The sequence below is a fragment of the Patagioenas fasciata genome, chromosome 4 (genome assembly GCF_037038585.1).
Source record: "Patagioenas fasciata isolate bPatFas1 chromosome 4, bPatFas1.hap1, whole genome shotgun sequence".
Classification (NCBI taxonomy): Eukaryota; Metazoa; Chordata; class Aves; order Columbiformes; family Columbidae; genus Patagioenas; species Patagioenas fasciata.
This window is the reverse complement of record NC_092523.1, coordinates 39,861,276-39,877,285: the sequence shown is the minus strand read 5'-3', so window position 1 is coordinate 39,877,285 and position 16,010 is coordinate 39,861,276. Positions and strand designations below refer to the sequence as shown.

At 35.7% G+C, this 16,010-nt stretch overlaps 1 protein-coding gene across 2 annotated transcripts in view; it reads left to right on the top strand.

Moving 5' to 3' along the window:
• GALNTL6 (polypeptide N-acetylgalactosaminyltransferase like 6) overlaps nucleotides 1-16,010 on the top strand; it is a 456,378-nt gene that overhangs the window by 160,158 nt on the left and 280,210 nt on the right. For both annotated transcript variants that reach the window (XM_071807705.1, XM_065837689.2), the window contains exon 2: nucleotides 2,965-3,073. In XM_071807705.1, coding sequence (XP_071663806.1) covers nucleotides 2,965-3,073 — 109 coding nt within the window. The remainder of the gene's footprint in view (nucleotides 1-2,964; nucleotides 3,074-16,010) is intronic.

Here is a 16,010-nt window from a genome sequence, read left to right as displayed (position 1 = left end):
GTATAACTAGTGTGTACACAGGCTGAAATTAGTGAGGTCCAGTCTCTCTAAGGGCCACAATGTTCACTGCCCATTGAGGTGATGCAATCTGAATACCACTCTCAGGAAGCCACTTGTGAGGGCATTGTATTTCATTCACCCCTGCACTGAGAGGATGTTAGAGCTAAAAAATCACCATGGTATTGCTTTCTCTTAACACTATATATTTTGATGGGAAAGAGTTAAAGAATTTATTATTAAAAGAAAAAAATCCAAACCCAAACAAAACAAAACAAAACAAAACAAAACAAAAACAACAACAAAAAAACACACAAAAAAACCCACAACAAAACAACAACAACAAAAACAACAACAACAACAACAACCAAAAAAAAAAAAAAAACCAACCATCCAAACAAAACTCTCAGTCTTTAAACAGGGACTTATGATGGCACCAACACTATGATTTTGGATTTGTTTCCTATTTGCTCTTAGGGCAATGTATCCCCTCTGAAATAAGAGCCACAGCAAGACTGCAGTTAGCTTTTCTGTATCACATGACATTTGGATTTATATTTGTCCTTTTGCTAGATTAATTTTCATAAATGTATTTATTTAACTATATTATGCTTGCAAGAGGGCCCCCTGGTGTATTAGACTTGTAAATGTTATCAGGTAAAGTAGCTACAAGTAATTAGTATTTTTTGAAAGTCATGGTATGAAAATACAAATAGTCAACAGGAAACCAGCTATAAGCTCTGATACTCAACTTTCTTTCAGTATGCTGCAAACTTTCCATTTAAATCACTATTTTTCGGGAAAGAAGCCAGCACAGGAATAAAAGTTCATGGAAGTAAAGTTTACTTTGCTTTTGTTACTTTTGATAGTCTGGAATTTTTGGGACCAAGTGGTTGACACTAGCTGTACCAATATTGACAAGGGGTAGAAGTTTAATTGAAGCCAGTCTGTCTGGACCTGACTTTTAAAGACCTAGTTAGTGCTTCAAAATGGATGATTTTAGGAATTTGGGCTCATCAATCATGGATAACACTGTTGCAGCCTGTGTTCTACCTTATGCTTCTGACTTTTAAGAAACAAGCTATTTCACATTACTATTAGAATATTAGCATTATTTGAACTTAGGAATTATTGAAAATAATGAGTCCATTTCAAGGACATGACAGGTTAGATATTTTGATAATATGAAGTAGTTTTATGAGGATATCTTCAGTTCCTCCACATGTGAACCTCTGACTTGTATTATATTGAAACAGGAGAACCAAGCGTTTTCTTGAAATACGTCTACAAAAGATGTACCAGAAGAAAAAACACAGGCTGCATTGCATTTTGGTGATATGTAACATAAGTTACCTTTAATATTCAAACTAAAAAACTAGGTCACTGTAGCAGAATGTGATGGGTTTTTCTCAGTAACTCAGGGATTTATTGGGGAGCATTGAGCTCACAACACTTTGCCCTGAATATCTAACATTTTCAGAACTATCAGCTGACCCAAAGCAGAGATTTTCTGCATGGGTCTTTTTCAGTCAGGATTTCTAGCATCCTTTGCTTAAGGGTAACCAGCCATGCCTGGCGTCCTTCACCTCTTGCTTACAACTCTGAAAGCCTTTGAACCCCAGTTTTAAGGGTGGCTTAGCTGCTAGATCCACATCATGTAGCCTGGCAACCATTTGCCAGTCCTATAAAGAGAAACGCTAACTGAAACTGCTGGTACAACTTCACTTGGAGCCACTGAGTGTCGTCCAGTTTCGTGCTGCCCGTAGTGTAAAATCAGTAAGAAGAGAAGATGGGTGAGTCCAATGTTCCTTGGGTTTACATACTTCATACATGAAGTTCAGAGCATCACTCTTACATATGCATAAGATTTTTGCAGAGCTTGAAGTATTTCCTAGTAGAAGACTGGTCAAATGTTGCTTCCATGGAAGTGCTTTTCAAGTGTGTTTTCACTCACCCTGTGATAACATTTGGCACATGCGTTATATGTATACCCTCCATTCTGGACAACTTACTGTTTCAAACCTAGGGTTAACAGAACTAGAGTATTCATGTTGCTCCTGAGCAGCGATGAATTGCTTCGTCACTTCAGCACAGATATGGTAGATCATCTTATTTGCTTATCATAATTTTCTCCACTTCTTTTACCACATTTTTGTAAATTAAACATTTAGAAAAAGGTTACCTTTATTTGAAAGCTTCTGCACCTTCGTGTTGCTTCCTACAGATCTAAATTATGTGTACTTCTAATGGTACTTTTTTATTTTTTATAAAATGCCAGCATTTGGCAGAAAGAATGGTAAAAAAAAAAAAGGAAGATTGTAGAAAGACAGATTTGCTTAGAAGCAAAAAGCAGTTCTAAGCTTTACTCAAGAATATGCGGTTTGGAAAGGGGGACTCAACCCACCAACTGCATGTTGTACAGGGCTTTTTTGCTGGGTATTTGGGGGAGGGGGGAGAGGTGTTTGTTTGTTTTTCCCCCCTTATCTCTTACCATGAAGAAAAATGTACAGGATTTCAAAGTTCACCAAACCCTCAAATTAAAGGGAAACATTGAAAGGTCCTCAGTAACTATAACTCCAGTTTTGCACAAGTGATAGTTTAAGCAAAAATATCAAGGTACTTCATTAGTTGAAGGATGAGGCATTTTTGAAGCCTGTTCAGTTTTAACTGTCCATTTACATTCCATGAGCGTCTTACCAAACAGTCATAGCAGGACACTGCTGGAAAGAAAAATGTTAAGCACAAGTTGTTTGACATACTTCGATTAATTATATACCAAGAACTAAATTAATGGTTTTCTCACACTAAGAAAAATAGCTTTATTTGCCACAGTGAAGTTTCAATATTTGCATTGGCTAAACAAAATATTTTATTTGCCTGTGTCATATTATAAATGTTCTTCTGTAATAATACAAACCATATACGTATGTATATATTTATTTGTTTGTTTGTTTACTGTTTTCACAGACACTTCCATTGGGACTGGGAGACAGACAGTTCTTTACCTGGACTGATGGCTTGAAAAGGAAGGACTGGCATGATTATGAAAGCATTCAAAAAGACGCTATGCGTTCAGGTATACAGAAATTCAGAAGAAAATTTAAGTGTTTTATTCATTCTTTCTCCATATGGTTATCTTTTCTTCCGAGTCAGCAGAAAGTGTTCCAAACAGCTGTTTATGATTGTATCATGTCCCAAGGATGTAATGTTCTGAACTGAGGGGTCAGGCCAAGCGCAGATACCTTTTATCTGAAAACAGCCAAGTGAAAATAATGTGTTTCATGCTAATAGCTATATAATGATTGTACAACGAGATGGGAAAAATATTATTAAGAACATTTTTTCATGTTGAAGTCAGTTGTTTTACTGTGACAAAATATAAGCAAAAGTGTTCATTTCCAAAGGGACATGTTACAATTAAAGCTGATTTGTCCTTAAATCAGTGGATAAAACCTGGGTGTAGTACCTATAACTGTCAAGAACATCTGAGGTTATGTTAGAAAGAAACTTTGACCCTTTTACCGTTGTCAAACTCTAATCCTTTAGTCTTGCTAAAGCTACTTCACTTCATTCTGACAACCTAGAATTATTTGAAAATAGGAGCAAACTGTATTTGCAGATACACTGAAGGACACTTTGTTAAAGTGAGTAATGTAATTTTAATGCTGTATGCCATATGGGCAAAGAAAGGTTTCTGTTCCTCTTTCTGTCATCAGAGCATGTTCAGATTTGAATCTTTCTTTTATAATATAATTTACAACTATTCAACATATGATGAATCAAATTAAAAGGAAGGGAAACAGCAATTGAATTGCATCTTAATCAGTGTCTGAAAGTCATATTTTACAAAGGCCGATCTATTATTATAAGATAAATTATGCTGTGCTGATCCCACTGTCAGAAGACAACCAGCACCTTCCCCCCAAATATCTCTATGACTGAATCCAGTTGACAGATTCGGAAGACTCGGTAAGTAATTATTTTTGCAGGGGCCTACATGATTAAAACATTTCAAGTGTAGGTTAATTTTATAAACAGCTTTTCCCTTTCTCTTTTAAATCTTTTTGCTAACTGAAAAAATTATCTGTCCCTCCCACATGTGCTTAGGAGGAAAAATGATGGGGATGGGGGTGAAGTTATTCTAGATGTCTTAGAAGTTGTCAGGTCAGTGTTAATTGTGTTCCAAATTGCTAAGTGCAAAATGACAAATATCTAAGAGAGAAGGTACAAAAGAGAAGCAGCGTATATTTAGAAACATGCACACATGTAGGGAATGTCACGTTATCTGGTTACAATGGAACTTTTTGCGGCATGTGCACTGACTATTTAGCCATGTACTTTTGATTGCTAAATATGTTATGTGGACCTCATATGTTTTGGAAAATAAACAGTAATATACATGATTGTCTGATGGATAGCTATATATAGCATTACCAATGTAATGTAAGCCATTGCATGGAGTCAACTAAGAAATTAGCAAAGCATGTTATGTAGCTTTGTAATTCCCAGTTCTAGTCCTAACATTATAACTGGAGCAGGATGCCCTACTATGTGAATATTTTTTCCATTTTTCTGTTCTTGGTAATAATAACTGTACTTAAAATATTCGGATTTATTTGTGGGTTTTTTTGCTTCCTTGTGAAAATGTTTGCTGAGTCTGACCATTTAAGAACTCCCTTTTAATGATTTCTATCTGTCATTATTATTCATTAGATTAAATTAACTTTCAGCTTGTTTTTTTTTCTTTGAAAATCACAACATAGTAATAGAAATGCAAAGCTGGAGTATCACAGTGCACTCTTTTGGGACCTATGAGTCCCTAATAACAAATCAAAATATAGCTGAAATCAACTTTTAGTTAAAAATCAATCTGAAGGCATGAAGTAACACCAGTGAAAGGGCTTCTGAGGACATTTCGGGAAAGGCAGTCAATGCTCATTACACAGAAGAAAGGAGTGAAGACTTTTTTGAATCCCATTTAGCTGTTTATCTCTAAAGCTTACAATTTCCTAAGCACTGGGATTGTGAATTTCATAAATCTAATTATGGAGAGGTGCTAATTTCTCCATGGCTAATTCTTCTGTTTCAAGGCCAAATGTTTTGATCTCCTTTTATTCCACCAAATTAAAACTGATGTTCCTGAATTTGAGGGGTCTCTCCTCAGTCCAAATCATTCAATTATTATAAAGAGAAAGCAATTTGCAAGACATGCAGAAAAATGGTACTATTTCTGTTTATTTCAAATGTTCCAGGTTGTTTTCTTTGTATCTAAAATTACAAATGATCTTACATATAAATGCTGAAGTTAGCTCATGTTGCTTTTGTTTTTGTGAGGCTTTGTTGAACCACCTGAAGTTCTAATGTATGTTTATGGTGCTTCTACCATTTGTTCACATTTTGTTAGCGTGATGATGGTACTTCAGAAGGACTGAAGTGAATAATGGAGTGGCAAGGCTTTACGTGTAGCCAAAATGCAATGAATATTTGAAGACTTACAGAATCAGAGGCTCCAATCACTGATACTGCTTGTTCAGCTTCTCACTTATATGTCATTTGCTCATAATATAGATCCTTCCAAGGTCAGTTACCTTCAGCTGGAATTATTTGCTGAAGTCCTTTTGAGTGGATAACACACTTGTGGGCTTCCCACCTGAGAAGACAAAGGATGGTACAGATTCAGTCACACCATAGCTGCTGCTGGCTGTCACTGTCCCATCAGTGAAGATCTGAATCTGTCTGGTGTCCTGGTGTCCGCTTCTGCTGCAAATAATTTCTGTTTAATGTTCTTTAACAGCTTAGAGTTCTGTGCTACAGGATATCAGTTTTACAGCAGAAGACATATTAACTAGTAGCTACACTTGTGATCTAAAGACCTGTGATATGGGATGAGGTGCTTACTTTTTGAAAATACATGTCTCATATGTTAAGAATAGGAGAAGCACATCTGAAGCTGTTTCACATAGCCAAGTTCGGGCAAGCCTCTTCAAATGTGTGTAAGATTACATCTAGACTTAGACACCAGATCATCTTATTTTAGTGGCCTAGTGGATTCTTATTCTGTTCTTAATGCAGAAGCAATGTACTTTTACTGGATATATATGTATGTGTTTGCATGTGGAGATATATATATATATATATATATAGATATATATATATATATATTCTACTCCACTGATAATGATGTTATAGAGAGAGATAAGCTCCTCCAGGAGGCACACCGATGTAAGGTATCACAAGTGATATGGCCTGTGATTAAGGCAGCAGTGTAAGTCTATAAATTTAACTATAATATCCAGTTTTCTCACATGTTTCATTTTCTTTGTGACTTGATTTATTGGAATTAGCTAACACTTTCTCACTCTATTAAGAATGTTGTGGGATATTGTTTCTTGCTAGTGGAGAAAATTGAAAACCATCTTTGGAGTCATAATTCCTTAATAGTTAATTAGTTCAACAGCCATATTTTTTTCTGTACCCTAGTAAAAATCTGTAAACTAGCATGTGATGTGGGACTGCACTGCCATCAGCTGTGCTTAACATAGCAAAGTCCAGTGGGCTACATGTAGATTTCTCTGAGATAGGGCCATGATGCTACTGATACTGTTGCAGAGATGCACAAAATAGCAATTAGCTCCTACACCTAAATTCAGCTGTATCTTGTATAACAGCATACCTACTATACCACTAGAAAGGAAACTATCATCCAGTGTGCTTGGATTTTCCCTTCTGCCTTCAAACCATGTGCCATTTTGATTTAGTAAAAACAAGAACAAAACCAAACTACCCTAGAATCAGCAACTTGCATTTTCTGAAATTAACTGGATACGCAAATGGGTTAAAATTCCCTGCTAACAGACCTGCAGATACAGTTCCGTGTGAGTGATTCCTTAATCTCCAGAAATGATGGTGCAATACTGACACAAATGGTTACAATTTAATAAATGATTTCTTAGTAGTCAAGTGCAAGGTCAGTGAAACAGATAATTCATGCCATCCCGATTGGGTCATTTTCTTGCAAAGAAGAAATAACTTGAGGATCCACAGGTTGCTTGTGAAGCATTTTCTGCTGTCAATAAAAAGTCCAAAGTGATCCTAGATAGATATGGAATGAAATTAATTTACATGATATTAGTAAAAGTATTATTTGTATATGCCCAGCCTTTCTAGAGAACATTACATTTAAAGCATCATGATGTTTAGTGTTGATGTTTTCCAGATAAGACATAATTCCCAAAACTAAGTGGTGATTTGTTGTTTTTTTTTTTTTAAGGAGTTATTGATAAATCCCCCAAGTTTATTTGTTTCTTTATCTATAAAATAGGAAGTAATTTATTAATGTATTCCTGTTGTTTGTCTTACCTGTACAGAACTTTTGAAACTCACAGGGCAGCCAGATGAGACACAGGAATGATATTGGTCCAGGTGATTGCAAGATGAGTCTGTTATGTTTGAGAAGTTTTTCCCATGCTTTTTTGTATTGCTGAAGGTTGTTCTTTAAACAGAACAAACAAACAAACAAAACCCCCACAAAAAAAGAACAAACAGAAACCACACAACCACACTGAGGCACAGTATAAAAGATATTTGTGCTGGATATTATGCTTTGGTTTATTTCCTTAAAACACTGACCAAGGAGCACCCCTATTTTAAATGTTCATGTAAACAAACTAATCAGTGTCTGTTCCATCTGTTGTTGGAAGGAAAGACTGCACCTTGTAACAGTGTTCTTTTAGGAAATGCAGTTCTTGCTCTTTTCAGATACTTCGATCAATAACCTTTTATACAGCCGAATTTTTCATCCTCTACCCATTGTCACTATAGGTATTCCATTCCAAAATCTTTTAATTCTGTCTGGAATCTTGGTAGTTCTTTGACTGCTGTGATAGAATGATTTTGATGGATTAATTATCTATTTTTTTGTATACTATCATGTTTACTCTTACTTTTTTAATATGACTTAGGAAAAGCACTGGAGCTACTTCTCTAATATCAGCTGATTTGCTGTTATAGTTGCAGCTTATTTCTCTTTCCCAAATTTCTAATGCAGTTTCAATATTTCCAGTCTCTGAGTGGAAATAAGACTTCCAAAACAGTTCTAAGAATTTTAGTTGATTGATTTTGATGCAAGAATGTGAAAAGCCAATAGAGGGACTGTGCTGTTTAGTTGCAGAAGTGCTAATTGCTATACTGTTAGTAGAGCAGAGAAGATGGCCAATTAGTTGCCAGTTATCCTAGCCCTGATTTATTCAAAAGCAGAAAAGAACATTTAATGATTTATGTTAAATAAACTGCTCATCAGTACAGAACAGATGTAGTGAAATGAAAATTATTTCATTCAGTCCACCCAATCACTTCCATTTTTCTCTGAATGTTACTGTGTCATTACCTCAAAACTAGTGATTGAAATATAGGAAAAGAAATGCGAAAGTGTACCTTAAAAAGAAAAGAAAAAAAAATAAAAAAACCCCAACAAACTAATTCCCAACTAAACAGTTGTGATAGATATTTTAGGAAGAATAAAAATAAATAGAAGTTTAATTGTTTCCATTTTCTGAAGTAAGCCAATCAGGTATTACAATGGAGAGTGAGGGAACAGAATAAGCTAATTAGAGAAACTGACTTTATTGGAGCTGATGTGTCATGCTATCTTTCTGACAAGAAATCAGCATTTAAATAAGAGCTCTTTCTATTAATTTATTTTCCTCTGGGAATACAACTGATGACATGCCTTGATGAAGAATATGCTTCATTTGCATCTAAAAAATATGAGAACTATAAACAAATGCAAATCTTACATCTGTCATAATTTTTGTTTCAGTAAGTAGTAAACAATGTCTTATGTATATATCAGAAGAACATTCTTGCATCACAGTTCAGAGTTGTGAGTGCACCCTATGTGAATGCAGCTTGCATAGTGATAACCCGGGTAGCCACCAGTATGTGTATCAGTCCAGCTACAGCAACCACAAGTCTGTCAAGGCGGTGTCAGTCTGCCCGCATTTCTGGATAGAGATCCTGGATGCTGAAGCCCCTGGTGTTGCCATTTATGAGCTACCGACTTGGCAAGTTTCTTTTTTAATCAGTTTTCCCTGCTTCCTTTCGGTTGTCTGCGGAAGACTCTGAGACATCTGTCAAGATGTTCATTTCAGGAGTGTGGCGACTGCTGTAGCACCAATGGCCACTGATTTTCTAGCCTGTCTGTGTGGAACTAGGGGTCTGAGATCCTTGAATGCTCCCGTGAGGAATGAGATTCACAGGAGGGAGTCATGAAGGCCTGAGGTGGTAATTCAAATGCATCCACGAGAAGAAATTATCTTGATTCTATGAGAAGAAATTCTGTTGATTCCACCTCTGTCTTATTGTCCTGGGCAGTGAGACTAGGAGTCGTAGGGAATCAATCAATGTCATTGTTACTACATTTCTGAAAGTTTTTGTATCTGTTTCCCTCAAGAAATTCTCAGCTGTATATGCTCATGAATTCCAAGTAATAGCACTAATGATGAATTACAGCCTTTCTCAGATAATAGGAAAGATTAAAATATGTAATTCTTGGGCTTTTGAAGAAGTTCAGATAGAATGTTTATATTTAAATATAGTGCTATTTCTGGTCATGAGAATCTATTTCTAACTACAAGTTATATCTTGTTGCAATTTACTGCAAAAGAGAAACTGGACAAAAAGAAAAATGGGAACTTTTCAGCTGAGCAGAACTGATAGAAAACAAAAAATAAGGTTTAATTTCTGTAAAAAGAAAATCAACTCTATTAATGAAATTAACAGTCCATAAAGTGATGTAGAAAGCTTGCATACTGCAAGTTCTGTAGTGTTTTTTGGGTTTTTTTTTTCAGTTTCTATTCTTTAAATACTGTCTTTATTTATTTATAATGGTTTTGGATAGATTTTTGACTGCTTGCATGTGTATGCTGAAATGATTATGTTTTATGAGGGGCATTGAAAATTCAGTGTAATTGAAAGCAAATTTCTGAGAGAATGCTAACAGGTAAGGTGTTATAGCACTAAATATAAATTTGTAAAAACCATTGTCTTCAAAACCAGTTGATTAAGGAGTAGATAAAGTGACTTCTAAGGCATCAATACTTTCACGTTTGACTGTTGAGCTATTTTGCTCCTGTCTGCTAATAAGATCTCAGAGGAAAAAACTTTCGGAATGTATCATATCACCCAATGGTTATCCCATCAGTTATCAAGCGATTTGCACAGTCTTTGTTCCTCCTATTTGTGTATTTAAATAGCATGTGGAGGCCTTATATAGAGGGAAGGAATGAAGGTTTTTAATTCTTTCCTATATTCAGTATAGTCTTTTTTACTTCTTCAAAATGTCGTCTTGACCGGGAGAAGGGGATTTTAAAGGTCTTGACCTTTGCCTGCCTCAGTGTGGGCATTTCATAAAGATTAGTTGTAGAACTAGAGAACTTACTGTCTGTTTGTTTACACAAACAAACATTCATACAGATTAGTTCTATAAACAAACTAAACAGAGATGTTGAAAGAGAAGTGAACTGTCTATGTTTGTGATGAAAATGGAAACAGAATGAAACTCTGTATTCTCAGGGTGGAATTTTAAGAGGCAAAAGAATCAAAAGTGCTTTTGTACAGCAATAAAAAGTAGTGAACACCTGAGATTTGACTTCTGTGTGACCTAAGGAAATTGCATACTGGTGATTTTTTTTTCCCATCACTTCTGTTCAATAATTTTTGATAATAAAGTGCAGTAGAATAATTCCCCCAAACTTCTGTGGTTAATCCTTATCATTTTGAACAGTGCCCATTCCTAAATTCGGAAGAACTTGTAAAAGCAGAGCCTAGTGCCAAAGTGCCTCTAGAAGATATGAGGCAGTATCATACAGATAGCAACATTAAATGTAATTCCCTATTGGTTATGAAAAAATTAGTTCTGTGATACTTATATGGATAAATATAATCAAAGCTGTGCAGGGAAAGAAGCATATACTAAAATATTGATTTACTTATCCCATATTTCAGATGGGATTACACACTGGGAATTGTGTCTGCATTATATATTAAACAAATTTACTAAATTTAATTTAGGTCTCTGAACTTGCTATTCTGTTAGAAAGAATTTGAGATCTTGCTGTAAAATTGGAATTGTAGTGGTAGCCAAGGTCTCAATAAACAGTCATAACCTAATTATTTATAGCATTAATAATGAATAGTCTTTGTGGATTTTACAATGTATTTTTTGTAAAAGGGAAAAATATTCATCAGTTTATCTTAATGCAAATCTGTTATGATTAAAAATTCAAAAATGTTATGTTAATCAGTGCTTGTCAAGGAGGTGGCATTATAAAGGTTATATAATATGAAAGAGATGGTTATAATCTACTGCAGATACATAAAGGGTTTCACATATTAAACCGCATTTGCTCTGTGTATATAATCCGCTGTAGACTATGATCTGATTCTACCACTCTTACTCAGCCTCAGTGGTCTGGATATGCTATTGAAAAGAGTGAGATCAGTTTGGAACCAGGTGCCAAGCACATATAAGGGTATTATACTCTCAAATATTCATTTGGAAAGAGATTTTCCAGTGATGCCTGCTCCAGAAGTGTAAGCCCTGATATCTAGAAAATGTGGTGGGTTTGTTTTTTGTTCCCCGCCCGCCACCACAAGTGTTTGGGTTTTTCCCTGGATGACTACAAATTTGCTTCCTCTAATTGTGAAATGGCATCTTACTGCATTATTTAATTGGTGATTTGGGGCTAGTACAACCCCACCACTGGATCTCAAGTTACAACCTAGTATTACATTTCTGCAGACAAATCCAGGAACTGTAAGGCTGTGGTTGTGGAGCATTTGTCTCTGTCAGAAAAAGGTGCGTGTGATAGACCTAACTCTTGTCTCTTGAATCTGTATGTAAAAAGGAGTTTATGTGTGGCTGTAATTGAGGGTCAAGCTTCCTTTTTAAAGCACAATGACTCTGGTCTCAGTACTCACAGCAAAGATTTGAGCTGCCTCTTGTGGTTGAAGTTAACTCGATTCTTCCTCTATTCATCCCTGCCTTCCCTCACCTTTGAAAAGTCGTCAGTGATACCACTTAAATGCGATTGGTAAGCTGTTCTTTAAGGACTACCAGAGAGCTGAAGGAAGGGGGAACAGAGTTCACAATACTTTCCCTTTGACTTGTATTAATTAGAGCACTGAAACTGCACTTCAGTCTACCGTTCTGTATTGGCTTGATGCTTTTATGATGACAGGCAGAAAGAAAACATTATTTCCAGTAACTTGGCAAGAAATGTCTATACTATAAAGCAATTGTGCACATCCTAGCTTGAAAAGAATGTCCAAATTTCAAGAAGCGCTCTGTTACAAGAATTATCAAAGTTGCTAGTCTTTAATCTTTCTCTATATTTTCATATGAAGGGGGAAGCATGGCGTCAAATCCTTAACAGACCAAACTTTCCTCTCTAGTACCCTCTCCCCTTGTATTTGAATGTTGATTTCAATGCTTACAGAACTTTAAAGCAAAAGAGAGAAACAAACAAGCCAAGGCAAAAATAATATTTGAAGAAAACACCGAGAAGCAGACGCCATCTGCCCATTAACTTGTGATAGTTGTAAGTATATTATTAGCCCTTATGTACAGTGGTTAATATTTGTCAGTGGATTCTCATCAGCATTAGTGATGAAGTGCTGGTGTTCGTAGATGTATTAATATGTAATACTTGGGGGTTTAATACAGTTGCTGCCTGGAGGTGAGTGAAAAGGAAAGGAAACTTGACTTTAGAAGTTTGGGATTTTGTTCTTTTTTGGGGGGGAAAGAAGAGTAGGGAGCATGTGAGAGGAGGTCTCAGCTCAAACCTGTCTTTTAATTTGTTCACTTGCAGTCTAGGAGGGTGTTTTGGTTTGGGGCACTGTTAGCATCTGATTATCTTTCTCATTTTGCTTAAACTTTTTCAGGACCATCTAAATGAAATTTAATAGGAGTTAACCCGTAAATACTAGTTGGTTTTTCATTATTGTGGTGTTGTGGTGGGTTTTCTTTGTTTGTGTGGGGTTATTTGTTTGTTTGCTTGCTTTTCCTAAAGAGGAATATATTTTATAGTAATTCTGGAAAAGAAATTTTGTCTGGATAGTTTTCTACAACATGTGGCTCATTGCAGAGAGAGTTTGAAATGAACAAAGAGCCAAGGGACCTTCAGACTGGACTTGTCTTTGTGCAGGATGGGGAGAACTCTATAGACCATCTAAACTGAGTTGGTTGTAGGTGTTAAAATGATCAGATTTGTCAGTTCAGGGCAATTACTGCTTGATTCAGTGGCACAAAGAAACATTGTTTTCTTTTGTATTTCAGTTTCCAGTTGTTGCTTGTTTTGCTACAAATGTCCCAGTTCAAAGAAGGGGGAAATGAATCATGACTGAACTGTGGCAAAAGAGCTGGAACAAGTGCTTGACAGCAATTAGAGCATATCAACACCCTACGTTTCAATTCAGAAGAAATGGCAAAAGGGAAATTTTCCTTACTACTTTTATGTCATCTTTTAAGTTTAAAACATAGATTAAGCTGCTGTCAACTAGATTTAAAGACTAGTTATTTTAAAGATTTAAGGAAGTCGTTCCTTTAACCTGAATCCAGGTCAAAAGACCCATAAGAGGAACTTCAGTTTAAAAGGTTTGCCAGATGAATGACTAAGGCTCCTTTTTTGGTCTAGTCTACATAATGCTTGAGGGAATTTGCTGTAGCCAGTGCCACATGTTACCTGCACACTAGTCAGTAACCTTGTGTGTTGCAGACATCTTCATTTAGAATAATCACAATGGTAATCACAAGCATGCCATTCCAAAGAAATTGGAAAGCTCTTTACGCTCCAAAATTCATCAGTTGCTTTCCTTAACACTGCATTTATTAAGGTTCTTCAAAGATGATATGTAATACGTTGCTATATGAGACTATTTTTGTGCTTCTGTTTGACTTCATGTTGTAAACTTAGTTTTTTCATGTATTCATCTTTTAGCCTCTTGGTCTTCAAAGACCGAGAAGATTATTTTGGATTTAACAATCATTCCTAAAAAACAAAAAACACACCAAACAAACAAACCAACCAAAAAACCCAATAAATTGTGCTTACTTTCCGGTAATAGATTTTTCTTTTGAGGGTAATAATTAAGTTTGGAATTACAAAGGTCTAGTATAGTTGTTTCAATGCAGTTTATGACTTATATGTGTAAGGTGACTTGACTTTCTTCCTGTTTTCATCAAAGAAGCTGACAGAGAAAAACTATTGAACTGGTGAAACAATTTGTCTGACATCCAATCAATATGTGTGAAAAGGCAGAGATATATGATTGTTTTGCTATAATTTGCCTTATAGACACTAGCTCATTAAGTGATGCTCAATAATCGCTGCTTCTCAAGAAACACCACTACCTTTTGGCTATTTTTATGTGATGCAAAGTCATCCACTTGCAGTAGAGTAGTATCTGGGAGAATCTATCCTCCTTCTAACAACAAGGAAGTAAAAAAAGGTACCACATTTCTAGGAGTGGCATTTTGTTCTGCCAACCTGTGCTAAAGTTCTGCTGGCTACAAGCTTGAAACAGTCTCTTTTTAGGCAATCTAAGAGGCCTGTAGATTGAAATGTGATTACTAAGACTTGCTGGGAAATTCATTGGGAAACAAAGTAACTAACTCTCAGTTTAAAAAACAAAACCACAACCAAACAAAAAAAAAAAAAAACCCACACACAAAAAAACCCCAACCAAACAAAAAACCCCGAAACAACAAAAAACCCAAACAAAGCAAAACAAAACAAAAACAAAGCAAGGTATTTTAAATTGCATTATCAGTATTCTTAAAACATGGACACAGTCCCACTTTTGGTATTTGTCAGTTAATTTACTCTTAAAAGAGGTTTATATTTTTAAATGATAGCTAAAGTAATTTCAGGTTACCCTGTCAATTACTTCTGTTTTACGTGCTGATTAACTGGGTAGCATTTATGTGTTTTGGAAATTTTGGTCATATGAGGCTACTGATACTTCTAGTTGGTCATTCCTTGCATTGTTGTTCCATGGCAGCTTACAGGAGGTGAGACTGATCCTGAAGCACAGTAGGTACTCATGTATAAATGGGGGAAGGAATAGTCTCCAGAGAACAGGACAGCAGACACTAAAAAGATGCCAGTTCCCTTGTGCTCCCAGGTCTGCTTTCCTGCTCTTTGGAAGGAAAGGCTGTGCTATTTGTTGAATACTTCAAGTCACGTCAGGGATTTTTTTAGTTGAGAGACTAATCTAATTTTAATATCGTCATGAAAAAATTAAGAGAAACCTCTAAATAAATTGCATGTTAGTTTATTTGTTTTTTCAATATATTTTGTTCTCATCTTTTACTAAAGCAGTTTTACTGGGAAGAAATCCAAACCGCACATGCTTCAGAAAGAAGAGTTAGAGCTGTGAGCTGTTAAAGTTCTAGAGGGCTGACCTTTTAATTAACTGCTATTAATTAGTAAGTTAAGCAAGTTACTAACATACTGCCACTTCAGTATGGTATTTCAATGACTTTTTTTCCCCCCGTATTATACAACCGTCAACTTTTACAGGCCATGTTTTGATCTGGTGTTTGTTTGTTTGTTTGTTTGTCATGTCCCATCCGTCCCCCCCCATCCCCTGTTTTTTGGTTGGTTGGTTTTGTATTTGTTTGATTTGTTTTGTTTTTCCTGAGGAATCTGAAGTTTTACGTGGAAGTTATGAAACCCTGAGCATTTCTTGGCAATATCATATACTTAAATAACATTTTTTCATTTTGTATCTGTTTTATTTAGTGCATAATAATTAAACATCTCAAAAACACTAATGAAGATAGTGATAAAAGGACAGATTCTTGGCTACAATTTTAGCCTGGTGGTATAGCTCAGTTCAGACATAGCATTTGAGGGAATCTTAATCTCATAGTTGTAAAAACTTAGTTCAGGAGCTAAATTTCTCTTTTGAGAAAGCCCTTTAGTGATGATCTTTGAGGGTATCTGTCTCAC